At 46.4% G+C, this 21,011-nt stretch overlaps 1 protein-coding gene across 3 annotated transcripts in view; it reads left to right on the top strand.

Annotated features, from left to right (window-relative positions):
• ANKH (ANKH inorganic pyrophosphate transport regulator) overlaps positions 1-18,206 on the top strand; it is a 151,864-nt gene extending 133,658 nt beyond the window's left edge. For all 3 annotated transcript variants that reach the window (XM_039524071.1, XM_039524073.1, XM_039524072.1), the window contains exons 10-13: positions 13,403-13,532; positions 14,530-14,653; positions 15,411-15,510; positions 17,618-18,206. In XM_039524071.1, the coding sequence (XP_039380005.1) occupies positions 13,403-13,532; positions 14,530-14,653; positions 15,411-15,510; positions 17,618-17,734 (471 nt within the window). In that variant the 3' untranslated portion in view covers positions 17,735-18,206. The remainder of the gene's footprint in view (positions 1-13,402; positions 13,533-14,529; positions 14,654-15,410; positions 15,511-17,617) is intronic.
• Positions 18,207-21,011: the final 2,805 nt, after the last annotated feature.

Raw genomic sequence — 21,011 nt, 5'->3', positions numbered from 1 at the left:
GGAACCAAATAGCCCAAGTCACCCCCATAGTGTGAACACCTGGAAATAACACAAGACCCAACAGATCTATTATAATCGCTGAGCGAAGGGTCAGAAATCTCAGACAAGAGATCTGCTAATGGTGCTAGTGTCCACAGCTGAAAGCAAGCACCTGGCCATATGAAGTAGTAGAAGCCGTTGGGTATGTTGACTATAAAATTCAACAGCCCAAACACCAGAAGCAGATCTACCACATCTACCTATTGAAGCTCAGGCAAGACAGAGAAGCCAGCAACAGGACAACACCCTGCAGCAAGGGGGCAAGGAAAGGTATTCCCCTGTGTTTTGTGTTTCTAAATTTGTTTCTCTTTGTTTGGAGGAGGAGCACTCCTTGAGCTGCACATAGGCCTCCCTTGGCAATATTGGTAAATAAACAGAGGTGGAGCACAAATACTGGCCAGAGTGGGGCTGATTTACCCCAGGCCCCACCACTGCCAGAGGGTGAAGTTCTAAGTCTGGTGAGATGGAGGAGATACCTTGCCACACTACCTACCAGATAAGGTAACAAAATTCAGGCTGGTGCTTGAATGCCACAAACAAAGGCCTTACTCCAATAACACTAAGCTCTCAGCCTCAGCAAGTTTCACCCTGTGCTTAGTGATTCACAGCATCCTCTACTGCATACACATATTACACTGAATGGCAGTTATCAGACACATTTATTAGGATCTCTGCCTAATAAAGACATGGTTAGATAAAGACACATGCCACCGTTGTTGTAATAGACACATTACACACAAACTCTTTCCCCAATGGCCTACAGTGATGCAAGTCTCCAGTTGTTATGTCTGTCTATTTAGAATGTAAGCTCCACAGAGAAGGGACTATTTTCCTCTGTGTTCTGCATGACACTTGGCGCGCTGTGGGCATATAGCAAATATAATAAACATTACCCTTGTTTTTGCAAAGCTAAAAATCCAGGAAGCCAGCCTGCATGGTAGGACATTATTAGAGAAGTTTGAGTTCTTTAGATCTTTACTGCCTTCAACCTTCATCCTGCAAACACTTAAGCCCATGCTTAAATATACTACTGTGAATAATCAGTTTAACTTTTCCACCATGAATTGATTTCAATTGAACTTCTCAGGGTAGTTACTTAAGCATGCGCCTAAGTGTATGCAGCATAGGACTGATAGTCCTGATCCCCATTATAGTCGATAGCAAAACTTTCATTAACTTCAATGGGAGCAAAACTGGACCCTGAGCGTAGTAGTTTTGAATTAATCTACAGTAATTCTGGAACTAAAGAAAAAAGAAAAGATCTTCTCCTCTTAGCCATATTAGGATACAATTTGAGACACTTTCAGAGAAAGAATGAGCTGTTCTTTGATGTATAGTAGCATATACTTTGTCCTGGTAATATGCCAGTGCTGCTGTTCAGTATAGCATAGGGAAGGAGGTACCAATCTTGGAGGAACAGCATTATGCTATGCAGTACAGTAGCTGACACTGATTTGCAATACAAGAATGATAAAGTTCTTTCATTATAATTTGCTAAATCTGTGGAAGTAGTTTTCCTTTGGTGTCTTAGATGTGTTCCTGAGCTCTTGAACCAAGACACGCCATTGAAATTACAGTCAGGGTGTCGCTTTTGAATACAAGGATGACAGATTTCCCAAACGATTGAAAAATGTCTGACAGAAAAATCCTTGTTTCATTTAGAAAGTGGAAATTGCTCTTTATGTCTTTGGGGATTTATGGTGTTATAAATCTTTGAAGATGTCAGGGTAAACAGAATTTGCTTAATTTTTCACAGAATACTGCCGTTTTAGCTAGAGGTTACACTGCTATTAAAATTACAGCTTTTGTCATCCTCAAAATTTAGGTGGTTTTAAAATATGTTCTCTTTAACCATGAACGTAGATAAATTGCTTGCTATGAGTAGTGTGTTTCTGATTAAAAGAGAACTTTTACTGGAAAAAATAGATTGAACTTATTAAGTGATAAAAGATTGAAATACTTTTGTATTTATTACATATAATAAAATTACTATAATTTCAAAAGGAACATTTGAGGAAAAAGTTAGAATTTTGACTTCATTATCTGTGTATGTTCACTGTAGTCCCTGGTTTTCTAATAGCAAGGTCATCTTCAAGGTGACCAGCTATCTGTGTCTAAGAAAAAAAGTGCATTGAAGTTAGTGCAATTAAAACGTCACAGTTCAAACTTTGACTTTTCAGAGATAAAGAATAATTCACTTTATGGCTATTTCACCTCAGCATGGGTGTCTGAGCACGGGCAATAAAATGAAAGGTTTGATTGTGCCTGTGTTTGCCCGAAGTTATTTTCTACATTAGGCTTTATAGGTAAGTCAATCAGAAAACTCTCCTGCATAGCAACTTTATGCTGTTTCTCAAAACCTGTACAGTATGGCAATCACAGCACTTTCGCTAATAATGACTGCCACAGTGCAGGAATTCACACAGTCACTATGCGGCTATTAGTATCTGTACTGTGCGCATGCAAACCTCTCCATTCTCATCGGTTATTAGATCCCTTCTGCTCTGATTGGCTTCCGTATGCTGAATTCTGTTTGCCAGCAAGAAAGATGCCAGCTAAAGGAGAAAATGTCCAAAATTCACAATAGCAACCTTTGGCTCATTTCTCTTTCTTCCATCTTACTCTTTGCACTTGTTTTTCAACAGATAATTCAAGATAGGCTGTAAAATAGTCTCAAATCACTGCAGCAAAATATTTTATTTAAAAGAAAATTAGGCCCACAAACACTGAGCATCGCAATGCCTAACTTTTAGGCACCTAGAAAATCACAGAAACACCGTGATCCTCAAAGCCTGTATTAGGCACTTAAGCTCCCTCTACACTGAATGGGGAGAGAGGTGCATTAGAATGCAATCCACAGAAGCCAGAATGCTAGATGAGGAGCTGCTTAAGTTAGCCAGAGAGAGATGCTGATGAGGGGGGTTTGTCCTACCCCACCCATTCACAGAGTTTAGTGCCTAAGTCCAGGCTGCAGGAAGGCAGAGCTGGGAACTCCTCTCCTGGAGTCAAGTAACTTAGGTACCTAAGTTGTTTCTTGTGAGAATGAGACACCTGCCTCACTCCACACAAAACATCCTGAAGAGCAGTGATGGTGCCTATCTTATAACTCTTAGCTCAGTGGTTAGAGCATTCACCTGGGATGTGAGACATGCAGGTTCAATTTCTCCATTGGCCTGAGGGGAAAAGGAGATTTGAACAGGGATCCTCTATCTTGGTCTCTCCCGTTGAAGCTGTTCCACTGTGGATAAATAATTAGAGAGCCCGTGGAGCAGGGGGACCAGACCCAGGGTTTCCCACCTCCCAGGTGGGTGTCCTAACCACCGGGCTACAGACTCGTTCACTCTTTCTGACCCAGTGACTCTTAGCCACAGTGCAAGTGCTTCCTCAGGAGAGACTGAGGCAGCTGCACATCAGAATATCCCATAGGTCAGTGGTTAGAGCACTCTACTGAGAGAGTGGCAGCCCCCGTTCAAATCCTTTCTTTCCCTCAGGCCGAGGGGGGTAATTGAACCTTCATCCCGGGTGAATGCTCTAACCACTGGGCTAAAAGTTACAAGGCTACTACCCTACTCTCCAAGAATGTGAATGGGACCCAATCCAGTAGGCAGCCGCTAAGCATGCCTACTGGATCAGGTCCCACAGGTAAGATAAGTGTTTGCCTGCCTACCTTCCTCTGGTTAGTGGATCATTCTGGGACTTAGGTGGGAGATAAGCCTCTGGACTGTCAGAGGGAGGCAGAAATGCATATGCTCAGAGGCAGAAACTAGGGCACCTAGGGAAGTTTTACCCTGAAAATGTACACTGCGTTTAGGTGCCTACAGTGTTTGGCAGGAGTTTTGTGAATCACAGTAGAGCCTAAAACTTGAATTTAGCTGCCTAAATCCCAAACTTAGGCACTTGAGTCTGAGGTTTAGGCTGCTTAAATTAATCCCATCCTTAATTCCTGTCCACGAGAAGAAAAAAGCTAAATCAGCAGCCTGAAGTAAGTGGTTTTGTCCATGCCTCTAAGCTGTCAGGAAGGTGCCTCTCCATGTAGCACAGGGTAAAGTGACTTATTTGTAGAGCCCTGCACAGATACAAAGTTTATATCCGCAGATGCGGATATCCACATCTGTGGAAGTAAATTTTGTGTCTCTGCAGTGCTCTGTTTACTTGGTGTTGTCAGCTGAAGTGTGTTTGCTTGCATGTTAATTAGAAAAGACAGTCACTGGTACGCAACTAGAGAACAAGGGTGAAATACTGGCCCCATAAAAGTCAATGGGAGTTTGGCTGTTGACTTCAATGGAGCCAGAGTTTCACTGCAAATATATGTAAGAACATGTGAGTCATATGACTGGAGAACGGCTAAGAGCCATGAAATCTCACCATAGATTAAAAAAGAGTCAATTAGATACCGAGGGCATCATCAGCTCACATCACCACTCATGATTTACTGAAAAGTAAATTCAGTTCTGTTGTCTTGCAATCTGACAGACTTATGTTTTAAGGCTTCTGGCTATGGTTTGTTTTATTTATGATCACGCTTTCTCAGCATCAGTTTTCCTGTGGAAGATGAAAAATAACTAACTTTATTTTTAACAACAAAAACAAATTAAATTACAAGGTGCGAAGAACATGCCAGAGATAAGCATCAGGGCTGCTGTCCCTACTTATGGAGAAAGTGCCCTGAGGTCTTTAAAGTGTTGCCAGTAAAGACTTTTGTTTTGTCCATCCCAAAGATGGAACATCTAACTGCACAGAGTTCCCACCACTGTGATGGGGCAATGGTTCAATACTTGCTGAGAGGGAAGAGAATTATGTGCTGAGCCACCATACCACTTCTGACAGCACGGTGCATTTTCTTTGACGCTTTATGGTTAGTCTGGATCTGAACGGAAAAGTTCTTAAATGATAATATCTGACAAGTTCACAGCACGAGGCATTATGGCTGCCAGGCTACTATGGCTTTCCAACGTGCATTGACGCTTTGTACAGGATAAAAGCAGACGCATTTCTATACATTTTAGGTATCGGCAGCGGTGTATTATTGCCTAGGCCAACAAATTTTAAGGGGTGGCAAATTTGAGTACCCACGGAGAAGCTCCCCTGCTCCAGCTCGCTGCCTCTGCGAGCGTGCCACCACATCCTGTTTCTCTCCCCTCCCTCCCAGGCTTGCGCCACGAAACAGCTGTTCTTCTTTGAGTGATTGCTCCTATGCATTCCAGTTAGGTGTGCACGGCATCTCGGAACTTTTTTACCCTAGCAACACCGGCGGGCCGGCTGGCGCCCCCTGGAGTGGCGCCGCTATGGCGCTAAATATATACCCCAGCCGGCCCGTCCGCTCCTCAGTTCCTTCTTACCGCCCGTGACGGCCAGTTGGAACTGTGGAGTGCTCTTCGTTCTCCACGATCCCTAGCGTTCACATCTCTCTTGTATATAGTTAGTTTTTGTAGTTAGTTTTACAGTTTTAGTAGTTAGTATAGTATAGTGTATATAGATAAGGTGAAAGGGGGGGGGTCTTCCCCTTTTACCTCACCCGGTGCGGGCTCATGCCCAAGGCACCGGGCTTTAAGCCCTGCGCGGCGTGCCAGAAGCCTATGCCCATCGGGGACCCGCACGACGCCTGTCTCCGTTGCCTGGGCGAAGGGCACAGAACGGACAAGTGCTCGATCTGCTCGACCTTTAAACTGCGGACCCGAAAGGAGAGGGATATCCGCCTTAAGCAGATCCTCATGGAAGCGTCGCTTCAACCACCGGCACCGTCCGCGCCGGCACCGCGAACTGCCTCGGTGCAGAGCGCACCGGCGGCACCGAGCCGCTCCACCTCTGCGGCTCCACCGGTGCAGAAGGCGGCTGGAAAGTCGCGGCACCGCTCTCTTTCGCCGCAGAAGAAGCAGAGACTGGCGAAGGCGCTAGCTCAAGTCCACTCGGAGGACTCTGCAAGAGCGGTTGCTCAGCCGGCGCCCCCAGTGGTGCCCGTGCACAAGCCGTGCCCCGGACCCTTGACTCCGGCGCCGCAAGGCCCGTCGAGTCCGGCGCCGCCACGCTCCCCGGTACCGTCCGCGGTTGAGCCCCGGCTACCATCAACGCCGGAAACATTCGCCTCTGCAAGGGACCTGATCCACCTCATAGAGGCACCAGGCCTCCGGCCCCCGGCACCGCCGGTGCGGGCCGTGGTTTCGGCGGGGAAGCCGGCTAGGATGACCCGGCCACTGTCCCTGGACGGGCAGCATGGACGACGCTCTCGGTCCTGGTCCTGTTCCCGGTCCCGTGGCAGGTCTCCATCCAGGCGCTCGCGATCTCGGCGCCGCTCGCCTGTGCGGTACAGGTCCCCATCGACTCGTCGGTCGCAGTCCCGGTACCGCTCGTCATCCCGGTACCGGTCGTACTCCCGACGCCGCACGAGATCCAGGTCGCCGTCGCGTCCGCACCATCGCAGATCGCCATCCCGGCACCGCTCCCGGCACCGCGACTCACGCGGACGTTCGTGGCACCGTCGATCTCAATCCCGGTCGAGCTCCCGGCACCGGTCGAGCTCCCGGCACCGTGGCGGACGTCACTCCCGGTCGCCTTCCCGGTACCGACCGGAGCAGCTTCGCGCTTCTCTGCCATCCGGGGACGGATTGCCCCATTCAGCAGCGCACTCGGCAAACGCTTCGGCACCACCATGGCCTTCTCGACCCGCATCGGTCGCTTCCGGCGCGGACGCTTACGGACTCCTGCCGCCCACCCCACGAGACCATCCTCAAGGGACACAACCGTGGGGCTTCTGGGTTCCATGGGCTCAGTACGAGGCCCAGGGGGTGCCTTTTCCACCACGGCCCCCCGCGTCGGAGCGCAGAGTCCCGGAGGCGACGGTATCCAGACCGGCCCCTTCGCCACCGGCGGCGGACGCGGTTCCATCGGAGTCCCAGGGCCACGCGCAGCCCGCACCCTCCGACGGGCAGGTGGCGGAACCTCCTTCGGAAACAGTCGTCCAGGGATTGTCCTCCTCGTCCTCGCCTGATGAGGCGGTGGCTGGTGCAGCGACTAAGGAGCCTCCCCCCATTGACGTGCGGGCTCACCAAGACCTCCTTCGTCGTGTGGCGACTGCGATGGCCTTGCCCATAGAGGAGGTGCGCGAGGATGAGGACCCGATCACCAACGTGGTCGAGGCTGACATGCCGGTGCGGGTGGCACTTCCGTTTGTACGGACGGTGCAGAAAAATGCCACCACGATCTGGCAGACGCCAGCGTCCGTGCCCCCTACAGCCTGCGGGGTTGAGCGGAAGTACTCTGTCCCTCCCACGGGCTATGAATACTTGTACATACATCCGACCCCGGACTCCCTGGTAGTCCAGTCGGTTAATGACAGGGAGCGGCACGGTCAACCGGCTTCGGCGCCCAAGTCAAAGAACGCGAGGCGTATGGACCTCCTAGGCCGAAAGGTCTATTCGGCAGGAGGCCTGCAAATGAGGATTGTGAACCAGATGGTCCTCCTCGCCAGGTACGCCTTCGACATTCTGATGTCCCTGGCGAAATTTAACGAACTCCTACCGTCGGCCTCCCGTCCGGAGTTCACGGCCATGTTGGAGGAGGGAAGGAGGGCGTCTAGATCCTCCATCTCAGCCGCCCTCGACGCTGCGGACTCGGGTGTGCGGACCCTAGCCTCAGGGGTCACGATGCGGCGTATTGCCTGGCTGCAGTCTTCCACCCTGCCGCCGGAGGTCCAATATACGTTGCAGGACCTTCCCTTTGATACGAAAGGGCTGTTCTCCGAAAAAACGGATTCTAGGATCCAAACGTTAAAGGACGGCCGTATCGCGATACGCACATTGGGCATGCATACGCCAGCGACGCAGCGTAGGCCGTTCCGTCCGCAGCCCTCTCGACCGGCCTACCAGTCCCAGTATCGCCCGTACAACAGCCGACGTCCGGCCCAAAATCGCCGTCGTCCATCCGGCAACCGCCGCAACCAGGGCCAGGCTGCTTCGAAGGCCCCTCAGGGGGCCAAGCAGGCCTTTTGATGGGATGCTCGAGGACGGCCCATCACTCTCCCTACCGGATCCTTCCCCCCTGTTTTACAACCGCCTTTCCCATTTCTTTTCGGCGTGGTCCCAATTAACATCGGACAACTGGGTGCTCCACACAGTCCAGTCGGGATACCGCCTGCAATTTGTTTCGCCCCCGCCTTCCCACCCACCCTCCCTGTCCCTCTTCAGGGACCCCTCTCACGAGCAAGTCCTCTTACAGGAGGTCCAGACTCTGTTGAGCGTGGGTGCCATAGAAGTAGTGCCTCCGGACAGATGGGGCAGGGGATTCTACTCCCGTTATTTTCTCATCCCCAAGGCGAAAGGCAGGCTGTGTCCTATCCTGGACCTTCGCGAGCTGAACAAGTACCTGCTCAAGCCCAAGTTTCGTATGGTCACCCTGGGGACCATCATTCCCTCTCTGGATCCGGGAGACTGGTTTGCCGCCCTCGACATGAAGGACGCGTACTTCCATGTCGCAATCTATCCTCCCCATTGTCGTTACCTCCGGTTTGTGGTCAACGGCACTCACTACCAGTTCGCAGTGTTGCCGTTCGGGCTGTCCACCGCCCCGCGGGTGTTTACCAAATGCATGGCGGTCGTTGCCGCAGCCCTCCGACATCGTCAGATGCACGTGTACCCGTATCTCGACGACTGGCTGGTTCGAGGCCAGTCCCGGCAGCTGGTGATGGATCAGATGTCAGAAATCATATCTCTGTTCCATCGGCTCGGTCTTCTCATCAACACCGAGAAGTCCACTTTGATTCCGACACAGCGGCTGGAGTTCATCGGAGCGGTTCTCGACTCCACAGTGGCCAGAGCCTGTCTCCCTCGCGCTCGGCATCAGACGATGGTCTCCATCATCCGGGACCTCGCCGCCTTCCCTACCATGACGGTGCGCTCTTGCCTCCGTCTCCTGGGCCACATGGCCTCGTGTACGTATGTCACCGAGTATGCGCGGCTTCACCTTCATCCGTTCCAGTCCTGGCTCGTGTCGGTGTATCGGCCACTTCGAGACCCCATCGACATGGTGGTCACGGTCACCAGGACGACCCTCGAGTCCCTCAACTGGTGGCTCAACCCAGAGGTCGTGTGTGCCGGAGTTCCATTCCACCCTCCTCGCCCGTCCGTCATTCTGACCACGGACGCCTCAGCACTCGGTTGGGGGGCTCACCTGGGCGACCTCCACACGCAGGGCCAGTGGTCGGCGCAGGAGCTCGCCCTCCACATCAATGTTCGCGAGCTGCGCGCCATCCGCCTGGCCTGTCGCACCTTCTGCACCCACCTGCAAGGTCGTTGCGCGACAGTGTTCACGGACAACACCACCGCGATGTTCTACGTGAACAAGCAGGGCGGAGCCCGCTCTTCCCCCCTGTGCAAGGAAGCGATGCTCCTGTGGGACTTCTGCGTCACCCACTCAATTCACCTGGAAGCATCCTTTCTTCCGGGAGTGCAGAACACGCTGGCCGACCATCTCAGCAGGTCGTTCCTCTCCCACGAGTGGTCCCTCCGTCCAGATGTCGCCCACACAGTCTTCCGGAGGTGGGGGTTTCCCCAAGTCGACCTATTCGTTCCAGGGTCGCTCGCCGGGCTCCCTGTCGGACGCCTTCCTGTACCCCTGGACGGATCACCTCCTCTACGCCTTCCCTCCGTTCCCGCTCGTGCACCGAGTGCTCCTGAAGCTTCGGAGGGACAGAGCTCACGTCATTCTGATCGCGCCGGCCTGGCCGAGGCAGCACTGGTACACCCTGCTGCTCGAGCTCTCCGTTCGGGAACCCATCCCCCTCCCGTTGTGGCCGGACCTCATCACCCAGGACTTCGGCAGACTCCGCCATCCCAACCTGCAGTCCCTCCATCTGACAGCTTGGTACCTGAGTGGCTGACCCACGCGGAGAGGGGCTGTTCTGCAGCAGTTCAACAAGTCCTGCTCGAGAGCCGGAAGCCTTCCACTCGCTCCACTTACCTAGCGAAGTGGAAGAGATTTGCACTCTGGTGTGATCATCGAGGTCTTAATCCATTTCTGGTCACGGTCCCTACCATTCTGGACTACCTCTGGCACCTTAAGGAGCAAGATCTGGCGGTCTCCTCCTTGAGAGTCCACCTGGCAGCGGTATCTGCCTTCCTTCCCTCCGTGGAAGGGCGGTCCATCTTCTCGAACCCGATGGTTTCCCGCTTTCTCAAAGGCCTAGACCGCTTGTACCCGCCGGTGCGGCGCCCGGCCCCGACCTGGGACTTGAATCTCGTCTTGGCCAAGTTGATGGGCCCTCCGTTTGAGCCCTTAGCCACGTGCTCCCTGCTATACCTCTCTTGGAAGACGGCCTTCCTCGTCGCCATTACATCAGCGAGACGAGTCTCTGAGCTTCGCGCTCTTACGGTCAACCCGCCATACACGGTCTTCCATGGGGACAAGGTGCAGCTTCGCCCTCATCCGGCCTTCCTCCCGAAGGTAGTGTCAGCTTTCCATCTCAACCAGGAGATCTTCCTCCCGGTGTTCTACCCGAAGCCGCATGCCTCGCCTCGGGAGCAGCAGCTGCATACCCTCGACGTCTGCAGAGCGCTCGCTTTCTACATCGAGCAGACGAAGCCCTTCCCGCGTTCGCCCCAGCTGTTTGTAGTGGTTGCCGACCGCATGAAGGGGGAGCCGATATCCTCTCAACGGATTTCCTCCTGGGTCACTGCGTGTATCAGGACCTGCTATGAGCTGGCTCGCGTACCACCAGGCCGCGTGACTGCACACTCGACGAGGGCGTACGCCTCATAGGTTGCCTTCCTGGCCAACGTTCCGATCCAGGACATCTGTCGAGCGGCCACCTGGTCTTCAGTCCACACCTTCGCCTCCCATTACGCGTTGGTGCAGCAGTCTCGAGACGACGCAGCCTTCGGCTCCGCGGTATTACACTCCGCCACGTCTCACTCCGACCCCACCGCCTAGGTAAGGCTTGGGAATCACCTAACTGGAATGCATAGGAGCAATCACTCGAAGAAGAAAAGACGGTTACTCACCTGTAGTAACTGTTGTTCTTCGAGATGTGTTGCTCCTATCCATTCCAGACCCGCCCTCCTTCCCCACTGTCGGAGTAGCCGGCAAGAAGGAACTGAGGAGCGGACGGGCCGGCTGGGGTATATATTTAGCGCCATAGCGGAGCCACTCCAGGGGGCGCCAGCCGGCCCGCCGGTGTTGCTAGGGTAAAAAAAGTTCCGAGATGCCGTGCACACGCGGCGCGCACACCTAACTGGAATGGGTAGGAGCAACACATCTCGAAGAACAACAGTTACTACAGGTGAGTAACCGTCTTTTTCGTGGGGAAGGGAGGGAAAGAAGAGGAGGGGGAATGCGGCATGCTGGAGGAAGAGGTGGGGCCGGGGCAGGGATTTGGGGAAGGGATCCAATAGGGGCAGGGAGAGGGTGGAGTTGGGGTGGGACTTTGGGGAAGGGGTTGGAATGGGGGCAGGGAAAGGGTGGAGTCAGGGTGGGGCCAGGGGCAGGCGGGGCGACAATTATTTCAGGGCCAAGGGGCGGCAAAATCATTAATCCGCCACTGGGTATCGCCAGTAAAGTTAAATCTTTCTTGGAGGCAGTTTCAAAACTAAGGGTAGGTCTATACTTACCGGCCGGGTCAACGCATAGAGTTCGACTTCTCGGAGTTCAAACTATCGCGTCTAATCTAGACGCGATAGCTTGAACTCCGAACGCGCTCCCGTCGACTCCGGAACTCCACCACCGCGAACGGCGGTGGCGGAGTCAACGGGGGAGCCATGGACTTCAATCCCGCGGCATCTGGACGGGTGAGTAGTTCGAACTAAGGTAGTTCGAGTTCAGCTACGCTATTCGCGTAGCTGAACTTGCGTACCTTAGTTCGACACCCCCCCCAGTGTAGACCAGGCCTAAGTATTCAAATCTGCTTGTTTATGTGTGTCTGAATATTGGCGCTCTATCTACTGTAGACTCAAGTTTTTAAATCATGCTTGATCATCCTAATGTAACAAGCTGCAGACAGACACTATAGGAATGCCATATTCTGGGGGTTCTTGGCTCTTGAGCTCTCCTAGGGGTTATTACCATTATACTGATGGCGGTGTCTCTGTGTATACAACTGTTCCGCTCCTCCTATGTGACTGTTGTGAGTGCACGTACATCTGTGTGTGTTTGTGGGCAAACTCAGAAGACATGCACTATTTTTATACTCTTTACTGTTGCATTTGGAATGGAGGAAGGAGATAGGTGCAGTACAATAATATTTGGCATTTCTACAGCTTTCAAAGATCTTTAGCATCCAGGGATCTCACTGCAGGTTATAAACATTAATGAATTAAGCCCCACCCACCCCCAGCCCCTGTAGTTAAAGGAGGAGGTAGCTAGGAATTTACTGCATGTAGACACTTAAGAGACACTTGACATTCGTATCCATGTCCTTCGGGAGGGTTATATGAACACAGTCCTCTAAACAAAAGAACATTAATTCCTCAGTGTCTGTCTTCAGGAAGAACTTCTGACAGTGTTTTCTTTTCCAGGGCTGTCGTTGATTTATTTCAGGGAAGGTCAGAAAGTTTTCACGTTCTGAATCTATTTTCTTTTTGTTACTCTGCTCTACGCTTTGTGGTAAAAGCATTTCAGTGTTCAGAGCCAGTAAGCACCCGCAACTTCGTTTGAAGTCAGTGGGAGCTGTGAACGTTCAGCACTTCACCAACTGCAGGGATTGTTCTTACTCGTGGTAAGGGGAAAGGTTCCTTGGAAGACCTCTCACAACCTTTTCTCCCCGATTTCTGCTTAGGTTAGCATCTGGCTAGCCCTTTACATGTAAAGAAGCCAGGAATTCTAGAATCCAAACATTGTAAAGTTACATTGTATTAAATTTTCCTGCGTATCAATTAGTAATTTGACTGATTCATAACCTGCTGGATCTTAGTATTTGCCTGGTGTACTATATGTTGTTTTTCTCTATTTCTTTCATTGGTTTATATGTAAAGAGGCAGTAATTTAGGCCGGTAGTTAAAGGAGGTAGCTAGGAGTCAGAACTGGCAAAGTTCTAGGTTATCAATTCATCATGTGATCTTGAGCAGATTACTTAACCTTCCTCTATCTCAGTTTACCCATCTGTACCAATAATATATGCCAGTCTTACGGGGATGGGGCTTAATTCATTAATGTTTATAACCTGCTCTGAGGTCCTTGGATGCTACAGATCTTTGAATGCTGTATAAATGCCAAATATTATTGTACTGCACCTATCTCCTTCCTCCATTTAATACAGGAAATACTTGCATCATCAGTTAAGGCTGTAGATTAGCAGTTGAACTCCTGTCTCTCTCCTTCTCCTTCCTTGCTTTGCTGTGCAAACTCTTCCTAACGTTGTTTATGTGGTTCTCTTTTCCAGCTCTGTTTTTTGATGTTTTGGACTCCGAATGCATCAGAGAAGATTTTAGTTGACATAATTGGAGTCGATTTTGCCTTTGCAGAACTGTGTGTCATTCCTTTGCGCATCTTCTCCTTTTTCCCAGTTCCAGGTAAAAATACAGACCAGTTGACACTAGGGCTGAAGGTATCAATGTTGTAGCAAGGGTCTGTCATTAGCCAGACAAATTTAGCATACATACATTTCTTAAATGGACCCAGTGGGAAAGCTAAAAGCGGACATGTATCTGTTCTAAGTGCTTGAGAATGTGCGTCGTGCACTGTGTGCTTCTGCCCAATTGTAATTAACTGTGTGTTTGTACAACATCTTGGATAACTACACAATATCAACACACCTTGATACTGAACAGGGCCCACAAACAATAAAACTGAATGCTCTCCTTCATAATATATGGATGTTTATTACACTACTAGCCAAAATATTTCCCTCAAATATTAAAATGCTGATGTAAATATTATAACCTACGTGTGTACATTGTATGTATCTAAGAGCACAGCTCTGTAAGGATTATGGTCTCCAGCTATGAAGTTCTGTTTCAGGGGGTCTGTTCTGCACTTGCCATATATAGGTATCCTTTCTTCCTGACCTTAAAAGGGATTATGCATTTTTAATGAGGAGAATGCACCTGCAATATGGAACAGAAGTCTAAGATTTAGTTGTATTGCTGTCACACACACATTTTTATTTTGTTTTTTATTTTAATGGCGTCAAACTGTCTTATTGTGAAATGTTTTTGGCAGGACAGTTTCACGCTGAAGGAAGTTTGCTGTACCTCTGACTGCTTTTTGCACAATTAAAAGCACTAAAACAATTCTGGCCTTCCAGTCTAGTTTGCAGTTAAGACAGTTTCACTGTAGGTAAAGCAACTGTAAACAAGGGCCATGGTGTTTGTATTTTTTATGCTAAACACTAAATAAATAGTATTTATTATAATAATACCACCTTGCTCCTCAGTTGCGCTTTTCACCAGTAGATCTCAAAGCACTTTACAAAGGAGGTCAGTATTATTATTAACATGAAAAAATGCTCATTCTTCCTTTATTTTCTACTGCATATTTTGATTGTTTTTTCTTCCTTTTTTCTGACAGTGACAGTTAGAGCACACTTGACTGGCTGGCTCATGACACTAAAGAAGACATTTGTATTGGCACCCAGCTCTGTGCTGCGCATCATCGTCCTCATCACTAGTCTCATTGTGCTGCCTTACTTAGGGTAAATTACTCCACTCACCACAGCTCTAATGGAGCCACTCTCCTTTCCCCCCTCCCCCCCCCACATTTCATTTAATCTTAGAATATCAGGGTTGGAAGGGACCTCAGGAGGTCATCTCCCCCCTTATTTAACTCTTTGTGTTTCCACCAAAGGCAGAGCCTAAAATAAAACCAAAATAGTTTCAAACTCCTATAAATGGTCACTTCCAAAGTTCCAGCCACATCCTGTCTCTAGCTGGGCATAAAACTATTGGCCCTTGTTGAAAATTCTACAAATGTTAAAAGAGATGAAACCAATACCCACAGGATGCTATGAAAACGTATTTGAATTATACAGAAATAACTTTTCTGAAAAATCTATGCAACAAGTATATAGGGAATGGTATCTCTTCTGTAGATTACTTTTTAAAAAAAAACATGTTATTGTCTACAACAAAACTCTCATTCTCAATTAAATTCTATATTTAGATTGCCTTGGGACAAAATTTGATTCACAATGGGTCGCCTCTCATTTTCGGGCAATAAAAGATTATAGTAAATAATGAAACTATTTAGGAAGCAAATGTTACTGTAATATACGTTATTCTCTCTCTACCAGTGCCTAGATTTTTGCCCCAGAGAATATTAAGTACCTGCAACATTATGCCTTATGTAGAAATTGTTAATTAAAATATATTGGTTCAATATTTTACTGAAAGTATAATTTTCTATTTTTATTTTTGTTTTAAATCCTACCTTTTTCTTCTTGCCATTCTCAGGGTCCATGGAGCCACCCTAGGAGTAGGATCACTTCTAGCTGGTTTTGTAGGAGAATCTACCATGGTTGCAATAGCAGCGTGCTATGTCTGTCGGAAACAGGTAGGAAACTGGTTGTGTAGAATCCAGTGACCATGACAAACATAGATAACTACTTATGTGTGGTGACAAGTTGTGTAGAAAACACAATTTTTGTGTAAAGGCCATGTGGAAGTGAATAAAATATTCACTTAACTGGATGGAGATGGGTTTTCTCCTCCACCAACACAAACACACGCCCATTCAAAGTACAGCAAGTGAGAAACTTTACTCGTGGAGTATTCATGCATCTCTCAATGGCCTCGGTCCTATATACCCTTATGCTTAACTTAACTCACGTGGCCAGTTCCATTGATTTCAATGAGGACTCACATGAAGAAAGTTATGCATAGGTAGGAGTGTTTGTAGGATCAGGGTCAATGGGAATCCCCATGTGAGTATGGTTTCTCACATGCATAAGTGTGTCTGCGGGATTGAACCCTTACAGATACGTTTTCAGGGTACTGCACAAGGTATGTGATGCATAACTCCAGTTAGAAGCATCAATCATCTCATTAGGTAAACAGAATTGTGGGGGGAGAGTGTAGAGAAAAGAATCCTTGCTATTGTGGGTTTTTTTTTTTAAATTTAGAAATTTCCATTAAAGGCAAAAAATCAAAAAGCCCTGCACATTTTTACTACTTTTGCTTTTATCAAAAATTATGAAATCAGAACCTACCTAAAAGCTTTTGAACTACAAGCTCATTGATAGAAGTTAGGAACAAGCTTGAGGCACATCAGCAGAGCAGAGAAATTCACACTGCCTTAGCCCATGCTGTACTCAACATGTGGGTAAATAGAGAACTTTGTTTCTCTGTAGTTGTTAGTTTCTTTTTCTTGCTCACTAAAAATAGTAAGAAAAATCTTATATCCCAAGCTATTCTTGGCTTGTAGTTTCACAACTAATTTTTGTTTACACTAATATTTTTATTATTTGTATGGTATAATTGTCACATCTACAGTATTTTTGACCTCCACAATTTTCAGACAAAGTACTTTATTTTTGTAGTATAATGGAGTGGTAACAACTGGATGATCACATTTGCCTGACAGGTATAACTGTTACATGTCCGGTGAATCTGAAATGATCTCTTCCCCAGCCAGTGTGGTAATGGCACAATCAACAGTAGTTTTGCATATCAGTTTATTTTCAGCTAAAAGATTCAATATAGGTAAAATGTTTGAGAGCCACAAACTGGTTTTCTGTATATACCGCCCTTGCACTCTTACTCAGTTAGTATGCCTGAATCAGCTGAATCAATATCAGTGGATTTTGGGGGGAGTTTTACAACTGTTTTCAATACGGACTGGGCAGCCTGCTGAGAAACATAATAAGGAACAGATGCTTCAACTTGATACATATTGGGGCTGAGGGCATCTTAGGTTTACTCATCCTGCACGAATAATATGACTGTCTTGAAAAGACAGACATTAAGCCACATGTGCTCAACAGCAGAATGTTGGGAACACAAGTGGCCTGCCTCATACTGACAATGGCTTCTCCTATCAGTAGTGAGCAAAGAGCTTGGGTCAACAGATAAACACTCTACAAGGGAACTGGCCTTTGCTTTTGTCACTTTCTCATAGACCATACTAACTAAGTGTTCTGAACTAGGACACAGGGATTCTAGGTTCTGTTCCCAGCTGTGCCATTGATTTTGTGAGCATCCGCCAAGTGAATTAACTTCCTAGTTCCTTAGTTTTCCTCTATGTAAATACACCTTCTCTCTTTGAGAGGAATGTTACAGTACTAGTGCATGTCACTGTTTTTACCTCTTGTGCCTCTGACTTGTGATATTTTGGAAGTTAGAACACCACCTTTCACTTTCTGTACATAGTGTTTTCCCTCCAGTTATCCTGAAGTACTTGCCTCACAACACCCCTCTAAGACAGAGGCAACAATAATACCTGTGTTTCAGAGGACAAAATGGACCCATGGGGATGTTAAAGGAAGTTTTTTAATTAACATGACAAGTCAGTAGCATACCAAGAGTGGAAGCCAGGAATGCTGCATTCTAAACATTAGACCACATTCCTTCTGATAAGGCCTGACATTTGTAGGATTGAGCTGATTCACAATGAACAATATAGATGGTCATGTGCTTATGAATACAACCTCTTTTCGACCTAGAAAAAGAAGCGGAACGAAAATGAGACAGCTACAGAAGGCGAAGACTCAGTAATGACTGACATGCCACAGATAGAAGAAATGACAGACATCGTAGAAATGAGGGAAGAGAATGAATAATAAACGGGACGTGATTGTTCTCTGCAGGGACACATAGAATGATACTTCAGCATCTTTTCTTCTCTCATACTTTTTTTTTGTTTTTTATTTTTGTAATAAAGAGGCCTTGATTTAAAAGGCTTCAGATAAATTCTCTAGCATACTGAGTATGCTCACACTAATGAGGGACCTAAAGAAAGGTCTTTGCTTTTGCTTGTTTTGTTTTCTCGCTCCATGCAAACACAAAAGATATGGCTGCATCACATGAAAGGGCATTTTCCTCAATACGCATCCATCTTCTTTGGACAATCTGCATTTGTCAACCAAAGCCCTGCTGTGTGTCTCTGTGCTATTGACTCTGCTACCGTCCTTTCTTCCCTCTTCCCTTTTATTTTTTCTTACTGAGAATTTAAAAAAAAAAAAACAACTTTGAAAATGCAGCTTTATTTTACTTGCTTGACAATGATTTTGCTATCTAAACTGATGTACCACAGTGGGCCATTATGTTTGTTTTCACTCGTCGTTCGGTGTTATGCTGTATATTGTTACAAAACAAGGTAGGAAGGCATGAGCCCCAGTGAGCAAATGGTACATAAAATAATAAAAGGGATGCGAGAAATACAGGACAAGAATGCTATTTAGCCTTTATTAAGTTATCTGAGAGGCAAGATTTTTCCAAAATTGTACACATTTAATGAAGAAGTTTTATAGAACATTGCTGCCAAGTCTTACACATAGTTTCCTTATGACCAGTTTCCATTCTCCTTTCCTGAACAGGTTGCGGCAGTTGGTAGAGTGGTGCAGTTGCATCTAAGGGTATGTCTACACTGTAATAAAACACCCATGGTTGATCTATGTTAGGGCTCTTGGGGTTCGGGCTGTGGGGCTATAAAATTTCTGTGTAAATGTTGGGGTTGGAGCTCAGACTCTGGGACCAAGCCGGAAGGTCTGCATTGCAATTTTGTAGCCCCTCAGCCTGACCCCTGCAAGCCCAGCCACCTGACACAGCCAGTCGTGGGTGATTTATTGCTATGTAGACATACCCAAGATTCCTTTCTAAGGGAAGAAAAGAAGAAAAGCTTTACCAAAGTTCTGGTCCACTGGTCTGACATAAGTTCTATGTATAATTTAGTTTTTACACTACAGTTTGCTATACAATTATTTCTACAATCTGTGTTCAAAAACATACATATAACTTAAAGAGTACACCATGGTATAGCCCTTTAATACATATAGCCCTATTAAATATATAGGAATATTGCTTTAACCCATTTCCCTATAAAAATAAATCAAAATCAGTATGGGAGAAGTTTGAGTGCCTGCTGAAGTCCCACATTAGGGATCCAATTCTACAATTCTTGCTCACACTGAGTAACCCTTGTGAGAATAGTTCCATGGGAATGAGGAGAACTGCTCACCACATGAGTAAGTCTTGTATAGTGTGAACAAGGTGGGCACTGTTAGGTTTAAGTGGGGCTTAAATAGCATAGAGGGCCTTCACATGAGTGATGTGTATTAGGATGAATTTCATCCTATGTGATACATCCTTAAATTATGAATTTTAAATCTTATTTAGTAAAGTATATTTTTGTAAGTTTTAGAAGTGAATTATTATTTAATTATGGACAAATTCAGTTTCTAGATTATTTACCAGATAGTCCTTACACTTCAAATAACTGCTCAACTCTAAAAACTTATTTTAAAGGCTATATCAATATGTGTATATATACATATTTGTGTATAAATATATATATTGTATATTATGTGTAATTTATTTTAGGCTACAGTACACTTCCTATTTTTCCAAGTTCTGTAAAAATGTCTCTGATACAGTCCGATGTTTGCTCATGTATTGGTTATACCAGTAGTGAAACGTATTGTATCAGTGACCATTGCATCTTGTTTGCTACATTTGTACTGTTTGTTATATGTACAAATGTATTAAGATAAAAAATCAGTCCATTGCTATTGAAAATAGTGCCACAGGACGGGTGAAATTAAATCCATATGGTTTCAATGCTATCAGGAGGTTTTTCCTACTATTCCTTACAGTAGAAGAAATAAACTCAGACAAATCAACTTTGTGCTGTATGAATACTGTGCACACACAAAAATTCATGAGTACAGACTCTCACAGCCATGTGTATATACCCTGTATATAGATTGATGTAGACCATAGTGACCAGTTCAAGGTCTTCTCTAGTGCCATAGTTTTGCTTTCTCTAGTACATCTGTGTTCAAATTTTCAACATGCAGTTTTTCTGGCAAAAACGGAGCTAAACTGAGAAAATATTTTATTGTAATGTTTCTTCTGGTACATAACTAGAAATTTAAGCAGCAGTATTTTTGAATATTTGTGAGCGTTAAATATTTATGTAGTTAAAATTCCACAAAACCAAGAAAATAAAAATAAAAAAAATCTAATATTTAAATGCTAAAGCTTTTTGTTTAGCTAGAAGTTTTAGCATATGGCAAATGCCAAATTCTTGGTGATAACACTTCCAGTTGTAAGCTAGTGTAGCAGCTAAGATGAAATTTCAATTGTGGAGAAAAAATGTTTAATACTCCTTGTATATTGAATCTATAAAAATAATCAGTGATCAAGGAACAGCAGGGTTTGAGCAAGATTTCAGATGTTCTTTTATAGCACCAGCTGTGGCTAGTGTAACAGATTCTGTTTAATACCATTTCCAGTGTGTTGTGTATTTCCTTAAATTGCATTGTTGCAGTAACAGACATGTTTCTACACTACATGGTTCAAATTAGAACTTCATGAAACAACGGGATACCTAGTCTGTACTGCAATGAACATGTATTAGTTGTACGCGCACCTATATGAGGTTTATGAAAAACACTCTTCTGCCGCACTTTTTGGCATTAATTGTAAAATTTTCAAAAGTCCGTTAGGCACCAAAGTCTCATTGACAGTCAACAGTGCTTTAAATCACCTTTGAAAGTTTTATCCAATACCTTTTCCTTTGTAAAAGGACTTTGCTGAATTCAAGTAGCCTCCCCTATGCATGGTTATCTCAATATCAGTACGCTATCACTGTGGCAAACATAAAGGTATCCCCTTGAAGGTTTCACTGTAAAGAACCAGGGTACAATATTTCCATGAGTGAACCTGCAGGGGGATACTCACCTTTTCATGTATTTGTTGAAAATTGCTAAATGATGGAAATTAAACTATAATACAAGAGGAACAAAATTGATTTGTATTCTGCAGCTCAAGTGTAAGACCAAGTGTGAACATGCATTACATGACTGAAAACAAGATGAGTGCTGATGACCGATGATT

This window comes from Mauremys reevesii, linkage group 2 (genome assembly GCF_016161935.1).
Source record: "Mauremys reevesii isolate NIE-2019 linkage group 2, ASM1616193v1, whole genome shotgun sequence".
Classification (NCBI taxonomy): Eukaryota; Metazoa; Chordata; order Testudines; family Geoemydidae; genus Mauremys; species Mauremys reevesii.
The sequence above is the reverse complement of the archived record's forward strand: the minus strand, read 5'-3'. Positions and strand labels throughout refer to the sequence as shown.